Here is an 18,946-nt window from a genome sequence, read left to right on the forward strand (position 1 = left end):
TGCCCCAACACTGGAAGTCTTTAAGAAGATGTTGGCTAGCCATTTGTCTGAAACGGTATAGGGTTTCCTGCCTAGGCAGGGGGTTGGACTAGAAGAAGCTCATGTTTTACTCATGTTTGCTACGTGTTTTCTCTGAGGCCGTCCCCTATGACTTATGCCTTTCTCTGTTGACCCTCCAAACGTCCAGGTTCGCCTTGTTCTGTTACAGTTGAAAGGACTGGAGGATGGGTACAATGGTCAGATTTCCTTCCCGACGGGCAGATTCTCCATCGCTGCTTTCGGCTTTCTGTAAGTACTTTTCCAAAAGCAGAGGGAGGAAGGGGAGGAAGCATGCCGGCTGGGGAATTCTGGGAGTTGAAGTTTCAGACTTGTTTGGAAGTGCCCCGTCCACAAATCTTAAAGTTGTCACCACTGGCTTAAAATAAAAAGAGACTGGAAACCCATTTGCCCAGAATGATATAAGGTCTCCATGGGCAGGGGGTTAAAGTAGAACATCTGTCAACAACTGGTGTTTCATGGGCCACTGGTGGTCCGTGAGAAAAGGTTGGTGGTCTGCAGAAAACCTATTTGCATTTTTTATATTGCACTAATTTAGGGGTCCTCAAACTACGGATACGTGCAATGAATGCTTGTGTTGCTGCAAAGAGTCTCCTCCTTTGGGGTCTTTTTGTGCGGGTCGGAGGGGGCAGAAATTCCGACTTGGGGTCTGCTTCAGCCTCCTAGTGGGGGGCTTTGGGCGAAGGCTGGAGGGAAGCATCACTGGTGACGAAGAGCCGGAAGGCCTCGTTCCAGTGGGACTGCATCATGGCCTGGAACTGGCTGACCATCTCAGCCCACTGAGCCTCCAGGCACCGGCACCTGGCCTTGCCCTCCCACAGGTCTTCCCTCTGCTTGGAAAGCCTATAGCAATAGCAATAGCAGTTAGACTTATATACCGCTTCATAGGGCTTTCAGCCCTCTCTAAGCGGTTTACAGAGTCAGCATATTGCTCCCAACAACAATCCGGGTCCTCATTTTACCCACCTCGGAAGGATGGAAGGCTGAGTCCACCTTGAGCCGGTGAGATTTGAACAGCCGAACTGCTGAACTGCAGTCAGCTGAAGTAGCCTGGAGTGCTGCATTTAACCACTGCGCCACCTCGGCTCTTCTATGCTCCTAGTCCTCAGTGAGGTGCTTCTGCTGAGCCTCCTTCTCGGCCAGATCCGATTTGAACTGAGCTGTTTTGCCAACTCTTTCTCATGGGGGCTGCTCAGCTCCAGCAACTGCTTCCTGTTGGGGGCCTAAGGAAGCCCGGGGGGGGGGCAGGCGAGGAGTAGCACCCCTCAACGTGAATGACATCAAGTTGGCCACGCCTGCCCTGTCACATGACCACCTAGCCACGCCCACCCAGCTGGTCATTAGGCAGATCATATGAGTGGTCCGCAGGATTTAAAATGATGAATTTAGCGGTTCCCGAGGTCTGAAAGGGTTGGTGACCCCTGGACTAGAAGACCTCCAAGGTCCCTTCCAACCCTGTTATTCTACATTCGATGTTCTGCGGGAGTTGAATTCCTTCTTTTTGCACGAAGATTGTGGCCTTCCTTGGATGTTGAGATGTTTTAAAAGTTTCTTGTGTTGACCTAACTGCTTATCGCATCCGAGATAAGGATGGAGCCTAATGCAGACATTCTGAGTCAGAAGCAACCTTCTCTTTGCCCTGAAAACTTTCCAGGAATGTGGGATTGCGTAAGGAGTCAGGGCAGGCTGCGGATGGACAGCCAAGCAGAAAATATTTTGCTTAGTTGGTGGAGGCAAAGTTCACAGAGAACTAAGGAGAGATTTCCTGACAGTGAAAACAATGAAGCAGTAGAACAAGTTGCCTCCAGAAGTTGTGAAGGTTTTAAAGAAGAGATTAGAGAAACATTTATCTGAAGTGATACAGGGGGTTCCTGCTTGAACAGGGGGGCTGGACTAGAAGACCTCCAAGGTCCCTTCCCATTCTGTTGTTCCATTATTAAATAGTTTTTAGAGAGTCATGGATTTCCTGCTTAATTCAAGTTTGGAAGCCTCTATTACGTATGCATGTATGGTTTTCTTCTTAGGATAACCCTTCTGGTTTATTCGGAGTAATTTCCCTTTGAGAATATGTGACTTACTGATTTGTTCCAAGACTATTTATTTATTTGTATCACACCCTTGGTTATTCGTTTTTTTTAATAAATAATTCAGGGCTGTGAACATACCTGATACTCCTCCCTCTTCCCTCCCCCCCCCGCCCAACAATCTTGTGGAGGGAGTTGGGTTGAGTGAGGGGACTGGCCCAAAGTCAACCAGCTGACTGTCATGGCTAAGGCGGGACTAGAACTCACGATCTCCTAGTGATTGGCCCAAGTCACCCAGCTGACTGTCATGGCTAAGGCGGGACTAGAACTCACGGTCTCCTAGTGATTGGCCCTTAGATTCCCAGCTGGCTTTCATGGCTAAGGCGGGACTAGAACTCACCATCTCCTAGTGATTGGCCCTTAGATTCCCAGCTGGCTTTCATGGCTAATGCGGGACTAGAACTCATGGTGTTTCAGTCATTGGCCCTTAGATTCCCAGCTGACTTTCATGGCTAAGGCGGGACTAGAACTCATGGTCTCCTAGTGATTGGCCCTTAGATTCCCAGCTGACTTTCATGGCTAAGGCGGGACTAGAACTCACAGTCTCCTAGTGATTGGCCCATAGGCACCCAGCTGACTTTCATGGCTAAGGCGGGACTAGAACTCACCATCTCCCATTGATTGGTCCAAAGTTACCCAGCTGGATTTCATGGCTAAGGCGGGACTAGAACTCAGAGCCTCCTGGTGATTGGCCCAAAGTCACCCAGCTGACTTTCATGGCTAAGGCGGGACTAGAACTCACCGTCTCCCATTGATTGGTCCAAAGTCACCCAGCTGGTTTTCATGACTAAGGCGAGACTAGAACTCAGAGCCTCCTGGTGATTGGCCCAAAGTCACCCAGCTGGCTTCCATGGCTAAGGCAGGACTAGAACTCAGAGCCTCTTGGTGATTGGCCCAAAGTCACCCAGTTTGCTTTCACGGCTAAGGCAGGATTTGAACTCACATGCTCCTATTTTCTAGCCTATGGCCTTAACCACTAGGCCACACTGGCTGTCTCCTACTAAGCAGTCCTTCTGATCCAGGTTACCTGCAATGACCATCCTGCTTTATTTATGCAAGATAGCTTAGATTTTTTTTTAAAAATCTGAATCCTATAAATGAAGCCAACCTTATTCTCTCCCGGATAAGTGAAGGAAGGCTGAGGTTGTCTCGGGACGGAGTAAATTCTCCTGCCTCGGTCAGCGGGTTGGACTAGAAGACCTCCGAGGTCTCTTCTTGTGATTCTGTGATTTTCTTCTTCTTCTTCTTCTTCTAGCTTGTTCCAGCTGGGTGGTGATTTGGAAGACTTGGAATCAGCCTTCGATAAACCTGAAGACGAGGACAGCTTTGGCTCGGGATCCTGCTCAGCTCTGATCAAACTGTTACCTGGCAACCGGGATCTCCTGGTGTCGCACGACACATGGAGTAATTACCAAGCCATGTTGCGCATTCTCAAAAAGTATACGCTTCCATTTTGGACTTCACCTCACGGTGAGTGGAAAATTAAAAAAACAAAAACGAAGCATTTAGAACATAGAGTAAGAAGGACCTTGGAGGTCATCTACTCCAGAGGAATCAAACTCGATTTCATTGAGGGCCGCATCAGGGTTGTGTTTGACCTCGGGTGGGTGGGTGGGGGGCAGGTGTGGTTGGCTGTGATGGCCTTGTGCATCCCTCTGCCAGCGAAAAGAAAGGTTGGGGGGGCACTTACACTGGCAGAGGGCTGCAGGAGGCTGTCATGGCTGAAAACGGAGCCTGTCGGGAACTCTGTTTTTGCTGGCAGACGGCTGCAGGAGGATGTTACAGCTGAAAACGGAGGCTGTCAGGAACTCGGTTTTCGCTGGCAGACGGCTGCAGGAGGCTGTCACGGCTGAAAACGGAGCCTATCAGGAACTCTGTTTTTGCTGACAGAGGACTGCAGGAGGCTCACGGCTGAAAACGGAGGCTGTCAGGAACTCTGTTTTTGCTGACAGAGGACTGCAGGAGGCTTTCACGGCTGAAAACGGAGGCTGTCAGGAACTCTGTTTTTGCTGACAGAGGACTGCAGGAGGCTTTCACGGCTGAAAACGGAGGCTGTCAGGAACTCTGTTTCTGCTGGCAGAGGACTGCAGGAGGCTGTCACGGCTGAAAACGGAGGCTGTCAGGAACTCTGTTTTTGCTGACAGAGGACTGCAGGAGGCTTTCACGGCTGAAAACGGAGGCTGTCAGGAACTCTGTTTCTGCTGGCAGAGGACTGCAGGAGGCTTTCACGGCTGAAAACGGAGGCTGTCAGGAACTCTGTTTCTGCTGGCAGAGGGCTGCAGGAGGCTGTCACGGCTGAAAACGGAGGCTGTCAGGAACTCTGTTTTTGCTGACAGAGGACTGCAGGAGGCCGTCACGGCTGAAAACGGGTCCCAGGGGGACAGCACACGGCCCTCCTGAGCTCCATTTTCACTGGTAGAGCCACTGCGGGCCTGGGCTTCACTGGTTCCAGGACAGTCCCGTGGGCCAGATTTAAGCACCTGGCGGGCCAGCTCCAACCCACAGGCCTTCAGTTTAACACCCCTGAACTAGTCCAAGCCCCTGCTTAAACAGGAAATCTTAAGCCCGTGACTGCAGGATACGGGAAACAGTTGTGAATGAAGTCCGGTTGCTGAGCCATTGGGGCTGGATGTGTCCATCGCTGGGAGAACTTTCAACCTGAGATATAAGTAGCCCTTGGAGAGGTTTGTCATAACTTCATTCGCCAAGCGAATGGTCATAAATCGAGGACTGCTTGTATTTCACAGTTGTGAGGGTTCGTCCAACTTTTTCAAGATTCCCTGTTGCGCAAGTCGTCCCCGACGTACGACCACAACCGAGCCCCAAAATTCCCGCTGCTAAGTGAAACATTTATTAAGTGCCCCGGTTGTACGACCTTCCTTGCCACAGTCGTTAAGTGAATCTCTGCTGTCGCTAAGTTAGTGAGATGGTCGTTAAGTGAATCTGCTTCCCCGTTGACGTTGCTCGGCAGAAAGTCACAAAAGCAGATCGCTCGACCCCCCGGGACGTTGCAATCGTCATAAATATGAGTCATTTGCCAAGCGTCTGAATGAACACGGGGATGCTGCAACTTTCGTAAGTGTGAAAAACAGTCTTAAGTCACTATTTTCAGGGCTCTTGTTACTTTGAACGGTTGCTAAATGAACTGTTGCAAGACGAGGACTTCCTGTGAAGGGGAAGTTGACTGGAATACATGTTTGCAGATAACCGTTGACCGATATTTGCCTTATGTTCTTCAGATGATACCACAATTCCTGGACACACCCAAGCTTTCTCTTCGTATCCAGGCACTATTTTTTCCGGCGATGATTTCTACATCTCGAGTAGTGGATTGGTAAGTGGGGTCAGTTGTTGGTGAGTTGTTCTGACCCTCTCCTCCCGTCCAGTAACAAATGCCGAGATAAGCTTAACTGGAATGTACTTTAATAGCAAGAAACCAAAACCTCGGTGGCTGAAAGCCAAGCATAACAAACAGATAAGGACCTTGGTAGCAACTCAGACAAACCTTGGCAGCAATCCAGCCTGCCAAGCTAGTTACAAAAGTTCTCCAACTTTTAGTCAATGCGTTGACTTCTGTAAGAGGGGCGTGTGCACAAGCAGTCTTTTTATAGTCTGGCGAGGAGCCTAATGACCACCAGCTGAGTGCAATTACCTCCTGTACTTGCGCAACTGTTCCTGACTCCTATTAGCTCTTCGGTGCCAGGCATCCAGGAACAACTCACTACTGGCATCCGGCTCACTCTCCCTTGTCTCCTCCCCACTGGTCCAAGGCTCAGGTGCCTCCTGGTGGCTAACCAGCCTCTCTGTGCCCTGCTCGGAGTCGGAACCCTGTCCAGGGTCCTCCACATCCTCCAGAGCCGACTCATAGGGCCTCTCGCTGTCGGAGTCTGGTGGCAGCTCCAACAGCTCCTGCTGGGCCACAACAGCGAGTATTTGCCAACCAGCATATAGTTACAAAGGTTATAGTGTCCCAAGATCACAAATACTGCCATTGTAAACTTTCCAACTGGCGTCTCGCCAAGCCAACTAGGGGGAAGTTGGATCTGCATGTTTTACCGAACAACTGCGGGGACAAAAGGTCATAAAATTTGACGCAGTGCACCCAACAACCGTCTTGCTTAGCAACAGAATTCCCGGTCCCCATTGCAGTCATAAATCCAGGCAAATTGCTGTCCAGGGTGCTGAAGCAGTTCCGTTTTTAAATTCATGCCACTTCCTGAGGATTTAATCCAGATCAGGAGGATTCCCCCCTCCCCACCCCAACCAGTTCACACAGTTATGCAACAGCCTTTAAAAAAAGGAAGAATTTTAAATGCTAGGAGAATATGTCTGCTTGGGCTAAAACACTCCCCCTCCCCCCCACACACAATTAAAAATTAAATGCTTAATTTCCACAAGACTGTCTTAGGCCTAAGAAATTTACCCAGAGGAGTAGACTGCATTGCTATTATCATTTTTCTCATCTTTCCTACTATATCCTCCTATTGATATCTTATGATTCATAACTTATGGTTTGTATCTTATGGTTAATGACTCTAACTATGATTTATGATCTATGACTTATCACTTGGTTGTTGGTATGTACATTGAGAGAGCTTATGCACTGGAGACAAATACCTTGTGTGTCCAATCACATTTGGCCAATAAAGAATTCTATTCCATCACATCCCATATTTCTCTTCTCTCCTCTCCTCTCCTCTCCTCTCCTCTCCCCTCCCCTCCCCTCCCCTCCCATCCCATCCTATCCCATCCCATATTTTTTCTTCTCTAAGAAACCCCTAAAACCTCCCGGGGTGTGTGTTCTGTTAAGATATAGCCTGTTGTGCCTTAAAATGGCTCCTGCTGTACTGCCATAAAATGGATTCTACTCTGCAGCCCAGTGAAGTAACGGCTTCACAGTAGAAGCCATTTTATGGCAGTACAGTAGAAGCCATTTGAAGGCACAACAGGCTGTATCTTAACAGAACACACACCCTGGGAGGTTTTATGGGTGTCCACAAGAGGGCTCCCTTTGGTAAGGGGGAAAATCCAACATTAGAAATTATGTTTGGCCTGGACATTTTTCCCCTGTAAATAAATACTCGGGCAACGCCGGGTTATCGGCTGGTAATTAAATGAAAAAGTAACATCTCTATGACCTAAAGAATCCCTATGTGGGCCTGACTGTTTAATATCTAATTAAGGGGAGATGCTCAGAATATTTTCCTTCTTCAGGTGAGTCTGGAAACGACTATTGGAAACAGCAACAGTGACCTTTGGAAACTCATCAAACCTGACAACAGTGTGTTGGAATGGTTGCGTAACATTGTGGCTAACCGTCTAGCAAGGACTGGGGCCGAATGGGCAACCATCTTTGAGAAGTTCAACAGTGGCACGTGAGTTGGGGCTCCTGAAGAACACCTATGCCATGGCGAAGGTCTTGAGTTTTGGGGTTGAACAGGGCCTCTATCATCACCCTTGTCTTCTGGTCCTTCAAATGGTCACCAAAATGAACAGTTGTAAGATGAGGACTGACCTGTACCCTGGAGGCACAATCAAGTAGCTGGCATGGTGTCCAGAAACATCTGCAGAGAATATGGGCTTAGATCCTCTTAGGACCAGATGTGTGATCCCACAGAAGGTCATGGAGAGCTACCACGCTGTCTGTTGGTTGGTTGGTTAGCCAAGATCTCTGTCCATCTGGAACTGGACGTCCCACAGGATCTTGGCTTTCTTATTCTCCCTGACCTTCTGCAGGATCTCTCATCTGGACCTAAGAGACAGACACACAGAGAGAGAGAGGGAGACAGAGAGAGACAGAGAGAGACAGAGAGAGTGAGACACACACAGAGACAGAGAATGTGAGAGAGACAGAGAGTGAGACATAGAGAAGCAGAGAGAGACAGAGACACACACAGAGAGAGACAGAGAGCGTGAGAGAGGCAGAGAGAGGCAGAGAAAGAGACAGAGGCAGAGAGAGACAGAGACAGAGAGTGAGACACACACAGACACACACACACATAGAGACAGAGAGACAGAGAGTGTGAGAGAGAGACAGAGAGACAGACAGAGAGTGAGACACAGAGGAGACAGAGAGACAGAGACACACACACAGAGAGACAGAGAGAGTGGGAGAGGCAGAGTGAGACACAGAGAGAGAAGCAGAGAGAGACAGAGAGAGAGAGAGACAGAGAGACAGACAGAGAGTGAGAGAGTGAGAAGCAGAGAGAGACAGAGACACAGAGACACAGAGAGAGACAGAGAGACAGACAGAGAAAGTGAGAGAGGCAGAGAGACAGAGAGACAGACAGAGGGTGAGACACAGAGAGAGAAGCAGAGAGAGAAGCAGAGAGAGACAGAGAGAGAGAGAGAGAAGCAGAGAGAGACAGAGAGAGACAGAGAGAGTGAGACACACACAGAGACAGAGAATGTGAGAGAGACAGAGTGAGACATAGAGAAGCAGAGAGAGACAGAGACACACACAGAGAGAGACAGAGAGCATGAGAGAGGCAGAGAAAGAGACAGAGGCAGAGAGAGACAGAGACAGAGAGTGAGACACACACAGACACACACACACATAGAGACAGAGACAGAGAGACAGAGAGTGTGAGAGAGAGACAGAGAGACAGACAGAGAGTGAGACACAGAGAGAGACAGAGAGACAGAGACACACACACAGAGAGACAGAGAGAGTGGGAGAGGCAGAGTGAGACACAGAGAGAGAAGCAGAGAGAGACAGAGAGAGAGAGAGACAGAGAGACAGACAGAGAGTGAGACAGAGTGAGAAGCAGAGAGAGACAGAGACACAGAGACACAGAGAGAGACAGAGAGACAGACAGAGAAAGTGAGAGAGGCAGAGAGACAGAGAGACAGACAGAGGGTGAGACACAGAGAGAGAAGCAGAGAGAGAAGCAGAGAGAGACAGAGAGAGAGAGAGAGAGAAGCAGAGAGAGACACAGAGAGAGAGAGAGACGGAGAGTTCTTAAGACCAGATATAACCCAAAAGGGACCTTGCTAACTCTTCACTTCCAATAGATATTCTCCTCTGACACTTGTTTTCATTTGACACAGGTACAATAACCAATGGATGATTGTGGATTATAAATCTTTTGTCCCCGGTGAGGTTGCTCCCCGGCGTGGCCTCCTGACTGTCCTGGAACAGCTTCCGTAAGTGTTGCAAACTCTATTTTACTCAAGGAGAATGTGGTAGCTCAGGGTGGAGCTGTGGGGTCCTTGGAGGTTTCCTTGCAGACGTTTCATTATGGAGACCAGGTAACTTCCTCAGTGCTAGAAGGGAGCGGGGGTTTGTGGAGAGGAGGAGGAGGGGGAGAGGAGGGGGAGGAGGAGAGGGAGAAGAGGGGGAGGTGGTGGTGGAGGTGGAGGAGGAGGAGGAGGAGGAGGAGGAGGAGGAGGAGGAGGAGGAGGAGGAGGAGGAGGAGGAGGAGGAGAGGAGGAGGAGGAGGAAAAAGGACTGTGAGGACCTTGGTGCTCTCTGAGCTGGGTGGTTTTCTTGCAAACATTTCATTATCCAACTAGGTAACAACATCAGTTCTAGGAGGAGGAGGAGGAGGAGGAGGAGGAGGAGGAGAGGAGGAGGAGGAGGAAAAAGGACTATGGGGTCCTTGGTGCTCTCTGAGTTTGGTTGGGTCACAGCAATGCTCATAAGTACGGACCAATAGCCAAGTGTCTGAATTTTGATCACAGGATCATGTGTGAAAAATGGCCATGTCACTTTATTCAATGCTGTTGTAACTTTGAACGGTCACTAAATGAACTGTTGTAAGCCGAGGACTACCTGAATAATGCTTGTTGGTGCCTTTTCCTTCCCCCCCCCCCCGTCTCTCCAGGGGAATGGTGGTCACTGCCGACATGACCAAACTGTTGTACCAAGAAGGCTACTGGGCAAGCTACAATGTGCCGTAAGGATTTTCCCTTCCTTCCTTCCTCCCTTCCTCCCTCACTCACTCACTCCCTGCCTCCATCCTTCCTTTCCTCCATCCTTCCTTCCTTCCCTCCCTGCCTCCTTCCTTCCCTTTCTTCCTTGCCTCCTTCCCTCCTTCTTTCCTTCCCTCCCTCCCTGCTTCCTTCCTTCCTTCCCTGCCTTCTTCCTTCCCTTCCTTCTTTACCTCCCTCCCTCCTTCCTTTTTTCCTTTCCTCCCTCCCTGCTTCCTTCCTTCCCTTCCTCTGCTTCCTTCCTTCCCTCCCTGCCTCCTTGCCTCCCTTCCTTCCTTGCCTCCCTCCTTCCTTCTTTACTTTCCTCCCTCCCTGCCTCCTTCTTCCCTCCCTTCCCTTCCTGCTTCCTTCCTTCCCTCCCTCCCTCCTTCCTTTCCTCCCTGTTTCCTTCCTTCCCTGCCTCCTTCCTTCCCTGCCTCCCTCCCTCCCTCCTTTTGAGGTTTGGAAGGGGTGAGGGTTTGCAACTTAGAAGACGGAGCATGTATTTTCCATGCTCAAGGCTCTGGAGAGGCCCAGAATTGAAGAACTGATACATCAGCAAGATCCCTCAAGGCTGCCAATTCATTCTTAGACAATTGTTCTTTTTGCCCTTAGGTATTTCCAAGATATCTTCAACACCAGCGGTCTCCCAGCACTGGTTCAGAAATACGGGGACTGGTTCACCTATGAAAAGACTCCCCGAGCACAAATTTTCCGGCGCAACCAAACACTTATACGGGATATGGATTCCATGATCCGATTGATGAGGTTAGAAGTTCATTTGTCCTGCCCAGGGGTCTGCACGTTAAGGAATGACCTTTGGGTAATATTTCTTTGTACATGAATTCTGTGCGACGGGAAGCCAACATGACAAGTAAACAGCACATTCGTGGAGCAATGTGGTTAACACGGAGATAAACATTGGCTTAAGCAGCACATAGAATCATAGAATGTCAGGGTTGGAAAATCCCTTGGGGAATCATCCAGAGTGGCGTTTCTCAAAGTTGATAACTTGAAGCTGTGTGAGCTTCAAATCCCAGAATTTTCCCCAGCCAGTTGGGTGTTGGGATGAATACGATAGATGGATGGACGGATGAATAAATGTGAAGATGGATAGATAGATGGATAAATAGGCGGGCGGTAAATAGATGATAGATGGATACATGATCGATCGATAGAAAAAATGGATGGATAATAGAGAAAAAGAAAAATGTGACAATGAATAATAGATAGATGATAGGAGGATGGATGGATGAAAAGATGGATGGATTGATAGATGATAGAAAGATATATATTGATATAGGTAATGATAGAATAGATAGATGATAGAGAGAAATGATGGATGGATGGATGGATGGATGGATAGATAGATAGATAGATAGATAGATAGATAGATAGATAGATAGGGATGGATGGATGGATGGATGGATGGATGGATGGATGGATGGATGGATGGATAGAGAAAATATATAGATGATGGGTGGTAAATAGATACTAGATACATGATAGTTAGAAATGGATAATTGAGAAACATGTGACAATGAATAATAGATAGATGGTAGATGGATAGATGGAGGACAGGTGAAAAGATGGATGGATTGATAGATTATACAAACAGATAGATATTGATATAGGTAGATGATAGAATAGATGTTAGAAAGAGAGAGATGATAGATAGGATAGAGAGAGAGAGAGGATGGATGGATGGATAGATAGATGATAGATAGAAAAAGATGATAGAGATAGATAGAAAGAGAAATATAAAAGATAGATAGATAGATAGATAGATAGATAGATAGATGATAGATAGAAAAAGATTATACAGATAGAAAGAGAAATATAGAAAGAGAAATATAAAAGATAGATAGATAGATGATAGATAGATAGATAGATAGATGATAGATAGATAGATGATAGATAGAAAAAGATGATAGATAGAAAGAGAAATATAGAAAGAGAAATATAAAAGATAGATATCTATAGATAGATAGATAGATAGATAGATAGATAGATAGATAGAAAAAGATGATAGAGATAGAAAGAAATATAGAAAGAGAAATATAAAAGATAGAGAGAGAGAGAGAGAGATGATAGATAGAAAAAGATGATAGAGATAGAAAGAGAAATATAGAAACAGAAATATAAAAGAGAGAGAGAGAGAGATGATAGATAGAAAAAGATGATAGAGATAGATAGAAAGAGAAATATAGAAACAGAAATATAAAAAGATAGATAGATAGATAGATAGAGAGAGAGAGAGAGAGAGAGAGAGAGAGAGAGAGAGAGAGAGAGAGAGAGATATGGATGGTGGGCAGACAGACAAATGAAAACTTGGGTTACCTTTGCTCTTCTTCTTCTGCATAGGTTCAACAACTTCCCCCAAGACCCCCTGTCCCAGTGCCAAGGCTGCAACCCACCCCAGAACGGAGAAAATGCCATCGCTGCCCGCTCTGATCTCAATCCTGCAAATGGCACCTACCCCTTTGGGGCTCTCCACCAGAGGCAGCATGGGGGCACCGATATGAAGGTGAGGGGCTGTAGGTGAAGGAGAGCGAGAACTCAGACCGAGTGGAAGAGGGGGATGTTCCAGCCAGAGGAGAAGTCTCAAAAGTTTTCAAAATTTGGGGATTGTATCAATCTCAGTAGGGGGCAGCCTTTGTCTGATCTCGCTCGGGTTCAAAAACTAACCAGGTTTGATTAAATTTCCCAGGGCTGTCGAATAGATTGGGCAATCAACCAAACATCTCCCTTTTTACTCTCTCTCGTTCTTTTGCTACGGAACTGAAGGAAAAAAACAGCTGGATATACGTCACAGCAGAGCAAATTCTGCCTAGATCTTCCTTCCGTTGCTGAGCTTCTTGCCGTGTGTGTGTGTTTGTGTGTGTGTGTGTGTGTGTGTGTGTGTTTGTGTGTCTTAAAAATTAAGATGTCAGCCACTGCCATGTGGCCCCTTTCAGATTGTTACCTCTTCCTGTTCGGACCGAAGCTTCCCAAGAGCATGAAGCAAACTCTTTGTCCTGGCAAAAAACTTTTTTATTAATTTGCTGTGAATTCTGCTCATTCATCTCCAGCAAAGTCTTTCGAGGGAGGATTTACGGTCACAGACCTTATCTGGCTTGGAGAGGCTGATCTCTGCAAAACTTGGCAAGGAGAGTCTCCAACCAATGAAGCGAACTAATTGTCTCCTGCAAACTCCACTCCCCTTTCGCTCCTCTTTTATTTCCTCTGGGAGGGGCCATTCACCGTCCACCTGTGTCCTTACTCCCAAGTCAACCCCTGTTCTTTAGCTGTTCCCTACTCCTGGCAACTCTGTGCATGCTCACACTGGGAACAGGCTCCAGCTGTTCATCTGCCTCACTGATGTCTGACTCTGAAGGCAGCTGTTAACTGTCAGACGGCTCTGGCCCCCTCTCTGCCTCTGACACAGAGCCCTCGTCTGAGCCTTGCCCAGACTCCAGGACTGGCCTAGGTTCCTCCCCACCCTCCTCACTGTCCGAATTTGCTGCCAGCTCCACAGACTCCTGGTGGGCCACAACAATGCCTTTCCGCTGTGGTATTCTTGGAGTTGAGGGCATCTGTCCTTTTTAAAAGAGAGCTACTTGGGAGATGCTTGAGTCGTACCGCCTAATCCACTCAGCGCTGCTCCATGACATTAATCCAATTTTTCAAGTTCAAAACCAGCTTAACCTACGGAAGAAAGGGAAAGGAAGACATTAGCAAACCTCCTTAGTCCCTAAAGTCAGAGAACTGAAACTTTTTAAATCACTTTATGCGGCTAATCGTGGAGTGCATGTTTCCCATTGAAAAGCTGACACAGGTAGTCTTAAGTACTATGGCTGTTGGTTGTGGAGAGGTTAAGTTTTGGTTTCCTTAGCTTTCTTCTCTTTTGAATGGCCTGTAAACATGGTTGGTCTCTCTGTGTCTGTCGATGGCTGTCTGGAATGCCCAGTTTCCAGAAATTCCCTAAGCGTTCTTGGATTTAGCTTGATGCCTGTTGCTAAAATCGGAGACGTTCTTCCTAAACCAAACTTGGCTTTTCTCTTCTCTAGGTGACCTCTTTTGAAATGATGAAGAATTACAGCTTCCTGGCCGTCAGCGGGCCCACTTGGGACGACCTTCCCCCTTTCCAGTGGAGCTCTTCTCCGTATTGCAATATTTCTCACATGGGCAGCCGGATCTTTGGAAATTCTCGCCCATCCAAGTTCACTGGGGCTAAGATTTCCTGTCTTACCTCCCACGGGCCGGGCTTGGGCTGCGAGCCTAATTTTAATTACCTACATGGAGGTTTTGGGGGTGCAGATTCCACCCGTGAGCTGGCTTTCTTGAAAGAAAGGGGAAAGCGTTCTCTCTTTCGTTCGCACCAGCTTTGAGCAGTTAATAATGAAGAAATATAACCAGCAGGATGTTTGAATGCCACCATTCGGTACGGCGGTGGGATATTGAAGGGACTTCACTTCCCATGGGAAATGCGTATGGCTTGCATTTAAACATAATCTTGTGAGTTTCTAGCCTATCAGGCTGGGCAAAATAATAATAATAATAATAATAATGCTTGATAGCCTGCAGAAAATCCTGGAAAAAAAACAGATTTACGGGGAAAAAGGTTTTTTTCACAAGAGGTACAAGTCCCAACCTTGGTTTGGTAGCTATGTGAGTGTGAGTGTGTGCACTCAGCCTTCTGCGCATGTGCTTTGGTTGATCGCGGCTTGCACACATGTGCACGGCTTGAAAACGTGCCTAAAAAGAATGCCATATAACTGGGGAGGGGAGGCAGGTACCCTCCCCTCCTGTGATTTCCACTACAGGTTCAGCCGAACCGGGGCGAACCGGCTGAATACCACTTCTGGGTAGAGCAAGCATGGCTGTTGCCCTGGGACGAACTGGAAAAGCCAAAGACTTTTTGAAAATAATACCGTTTTCTTCTTGAGTCTAAAAGGAAGGAGATGGTTGATGAGAGACTTGTAAATCAGGGTATAAAAGTGCTCCTTGGGTCATGGGAAGGGATTTCTGACTGTTTGTCTCATCTTACCGGAACCTTTGAAAACTTTTCTTTTGTTTTGTTGTTCCAATAAACGCCTACACAAACCCGCCTTTGGGTTGTATAGTTGTTTCCCTCTGTTGTTTCTTGTCCTGCCTTCTGGTGGCCCTGGAAAATAAGTTGACCACTTCTTGTTTGCGATAGCCCTGCTATTGTGTTTCCTCCTATTCCTTCTCTAGAATTCCTGCCACCTTCCTCATCACAGACTTTTAGTTACTGTTAGTATCTAGACTTTTAAGTGTAAAATTGAGGAGAAAGGTGGCTAATCTCTTGGAATGAAATCCATTTTAATAGAGTAAAATTCCAAAAAATACGAGAAACATGGATGTAATGACCCCTTTCTGGACAGCTTCCTGCATAAAGACACATGTGTTTTGGACCATTCAGAACTTTGAACTAATAAGATTACCGTATTTTTTAGAGTATAAGATGCACCTTTTTCCCTCAAAAAAGAGGCTGAAAATCTGGTTGCGTCTTATACACTGAATTCAGCAGTTTTTGCCTCCCAAAACCCCGCCTCCTTCACCAAAATGGCCATGCATAGCTTTTAGGAGGCTTTCAGAGTGCTCCTGGGGGGTGGGGAGGGCAGAAATGAGGGAAAAACGGGCCGTTTTTTGCTCATTTTTGCCCTCCCCCCCAGAAGCACTCATTTTCGGTCCCCCAGAAGCACTCTACAAGCCTCCTAAAGGCTAATGCCCTTTTTGGGGAGGGGGAACGGTCCTGTTTTCACGAAAACAGGCTATTTTGGGAGGTTTGCAGAGTGCAAAAACATTTTTTTTTTTTATTTGCCTCTTCAAAACCTTGGTGAGTCTTATACTCCGAAAAATATGGTGCATTAAATCATTACCGTCAATTCTTGAATCTTCGTTTTAAAGCCTTCAAATTATTTTTGCAATTCAATGGCCTTTGGCACATGTACACCTATAGTATACGGTTATCAAATAGCAGTAACTAAATCTGCACATCCTGACATATCGATAGCTTTGTAGAATAACTTTCAATAGGCTCGGTACATTTGGTGAAATATTGCTCCTGCTGCGGTTAGTATCCGGGCCTTTAATCATCTTAGTTGCTCTTCTTCTCTGCATTCTCCCCCCCCCCCAACCCATCCTGGGAGACAACCGCACTGACCTACTTCTAAACAACTATCAAAAGAGCGAAAGGAGGCACTCAACCGAAAACAACCTTGAAACAAGCTTCTCTCTCAGCTCGGATTAGATGGAACCCACCCAGCCCAAAACCTTCACGGCTTCGTCATCCAATCCCTGTTGCAAGAAACACCCCATTCCCCCCCCCCCCCGCCCCTCACTCCACTCCTTACACGGAAGGCATTCGCCTGTTCCCCAGCCATGGTGGTTTTCCCCCCAGGCCCACCCGTACAGTTTGTTCTTTTATGATGCCTGGCACAGCACTCTAGGAGTTGCAATTTTCCCACCGCCAGCCTAAGGCCAAAGCTCTCCAAGATAGGGGAGCCCTCTGACAAAGGGAAACTCATTCACACGGATGAAGGAGAGGGATTCAAGGACAATCCCCATTGTATTTTAGCAAATAGGCAGCCTTCTCTCTCTCTCTCTCTCTCTCTCTCTCTCTCTCTCTCTCTCTCTCTCTCTCTCTGTTTCTCTCTGTCTATCTCTCTGTCTCTCACACTGTCTGTGCTTCTCTCTTTCGTTCTCTCTCTGTCCCTCTCTCTTTCTGCCTCTCTTTCTCTCTTGTGACTATCTGTCTCTTTCTTTCTGTCTGACTCTCTCTCTCTTTCTGCCTCTCTTCTTGTGTGACTCTGTCTCTCTCTGTCTCTCTCTCTCTCTGTGTCCCTTTCTCTCTGCCTCTCTCTTTCTGCCTCTCTTTCTGTCTGTCTCTCTGTGTGTGTGTGTGTCTCTCTCTCTCTGTTTCTCTCTGTCTATCTCTCTGTCTCTCACGCTGTCTGTCTCTGCTTCTCTCTTTCGTTCTCTCTCTGTGTCCCTTTCTCTCTGCCCCTCTCTCTTTCTGCCTCTCTTTCTCTCTTGTGACTATCTGTCTCTTTCTTTCTGTCTGTCTCTCTCTCTTTCTGCCTCTCGTCTTGTGTGACTCTGTCTGTCTCTCTCTGTCTCTCTCTCTGTGTGTGTCCCTTTCTCTCTGCCTCTCTCTTTCTGCCTCTCTTTCTGTCTGTCTCTCTGTGTGTGTGTGTGTCTCTCTCTCTCTCTCTGTTTCTCTCTGTCTATCTCTCTGTCTCTCACGCTGTCTGTCTCTGCTTCTCTCTTTCGTTCTCTCTCTGTGTCCCTTTCTCTCTGCCCCTCTCTCTTTCTGCCTCTCTTTCTCTCTTGTGACTATCTGTCTCTTTCTTTCTGTCTGTCTCTCTCTCTTTCTGCCTCTCGTCTTGTGTGACTCTGTCTGTCTCTCTCTGTCTCTCTCTCTGTGTGTGTCCCTTTCTCTCTGCCTCTCTCTTTCTGCCTCTCTTTCTGTCTGTCTCTCTCTGTGTGTGTGTGTCTCTCTCTCTCTCTCTGTTTCTCTCTGTCTATCTCTCTGTCTCTCACGCTGTCTGTCTCTGCTTCTCTCTTTCGTTCTCTCTCTGTGTCCCTTTCTCTCTGCCCCTCTCTCTTTCTGCCTCTCTTTCTCTCTTGTGACTATCTGTCTCTTTCTTTCTGTCTGTCTCTCTCTCTTTCTGCCTCTCTTCTTGTGTGACTCTGTCTGTCTCTCTCTGTCTCTCTCTCTGTGTCCCTTTCTCTCTGCCTCTCTCTTTCTGTCTGTCTGTCTGTCTGTCTGTCTGTCTCTCTCTCTCTCTCTCTCTCTCTCTCTCTCTCTCTCCCCCGACCCAGTTCCTCTAATAAGGCTCCCATCTGTTTGTGAATGTGCTTGTTTCTGGCTGAAATTGCTTTGAGGGTTCTTTAAAATGACTCAGGTTTAAGGCTGCCTCTACAGCTGCCTTTCCCCAGTGGTCTTTCGAAAAAATGAGCCCCCCCACCACCATTGAAGCCAATGTTCCTCCTGTCTTTCTCTCTCTCTTTCATTTGTTTTTTCTCTCTCCCTCTTTCCTCTTTCTCTGGCTTTCTTTCTCCCTCTTTATCTCTCTCTGTCTTTCTTTGTCTCTTTCTTCTCTCTTTTTCTTTCTCACTTTCTCTTCGTTCTCTCTTTCTCCCTTTCTTTCTTTCATGCTTTCTCTCTTCCTCTTTGTCTTTGTCTTTCTATCTCTACTTTCTTTTTTCTTTTTCTCTTTCTCTTGCTTTCTTTTTTTCTTTCTTTCTCTCTTCCTCTTCCTTCCTCTTTTCTGTCTCTTTCTTTCTCCCTCTTTTCTTTCTTTTTTTTCTTTTCTTCTCTGTCCCTTTCTCTTTTTCGGTGTGTGTGTGCAAGCCTTAGCACATAGCATCCTCCTGACTCTCTTTAGGATCTATTGTATATATCTATATCTCTAAAACAGGGGTTAAATGAACAAGGCTTTTTCATTTTATGCATTATTTCCTTTTATTCATTTATTCATGTATTGATTTTTTGTTGCTCTTAAAAGAGTGACAGCAAAAGAAAGAGAAGAAACATTACCAATTTTTTTAAATTACCAGGGCTGTGTTTTTTGTTTAATTGTTCGCACTAGGAGAAGCTTTGTGTGTGGGTGGGGGAGACACACTATTGTGTAGTGGGGAAGGAAGGACAGATCCAAGGAAGGAAAGAAGGCTGGGGGACTCTTGACTATCGAAGTAAAATATGAATTACTAAAGCTGGCTACTGTTTATATAATCACATTCGGTCGATGCCGTCCCCGTGGTTTTTCCTCAGGGAAGAGAAAGGGGCTTTTCAAAGACCAGTTTCACCCCTTCCATTGTTACGGCCCAGAAGGGAAGATTCCCCTTGAGCCTATACAGGCAGTCCTCGAGTTACAACCATAAAG

At 47.0% G+C, this 18,946-nt stretch overlaps 1 protein-coding gene across 1 annotated transcript; it reads left to right on the forward strand.

Annotated features, from left to right (window-relative positions):
* Positions 1 to 187: 187 nt before the first annotated feature.
* Positions 188 to 14,416, forward strand: PLBD2 (phospholipase B domain containing 2; the record flags this gene model as incomplete). The annotated part of the gene is given in 10 exon segments (XM_087705662.1): positions 188 to 288; positions 3,397 to 3,611; positions 5,381 to 5,475; positions 7,356 to 7,516; positions 9,192 to 9,287; positions 9,968 to 10,039; positions 10,668 to 10,820; positions 12,417 to 12,579; positions 14,102 to 14,219; positions 14,222 to 14,416. Coding segments are annotated over 10 exon segments (1,221 nt in total), but the record flags the coding sequence as incomplete, so codon positions are not given.
* Between the last annotated feature and the right edge of the window lie 4,530 nt (positions 14,417 to 18,946).

Source organism: Thamnophis sirtalis, unplaced genomic scaffold, assembly GCF_051295495.1.
Source record: "Thamnophis sirtalis isolate CommonGarterSnake01/CBP01778 unplaced genomic scaffold, rThaSir2_p1.2 scaffold_2, whole genome shotgun sequence".
In the NCBI taxonomy this organism is placed as follows: Eukaryota; Metazoa; Chordata; class Lepidosauria; order Squamata; family Natricidae; genus Thamnophis; species Thamnophis sirtalis.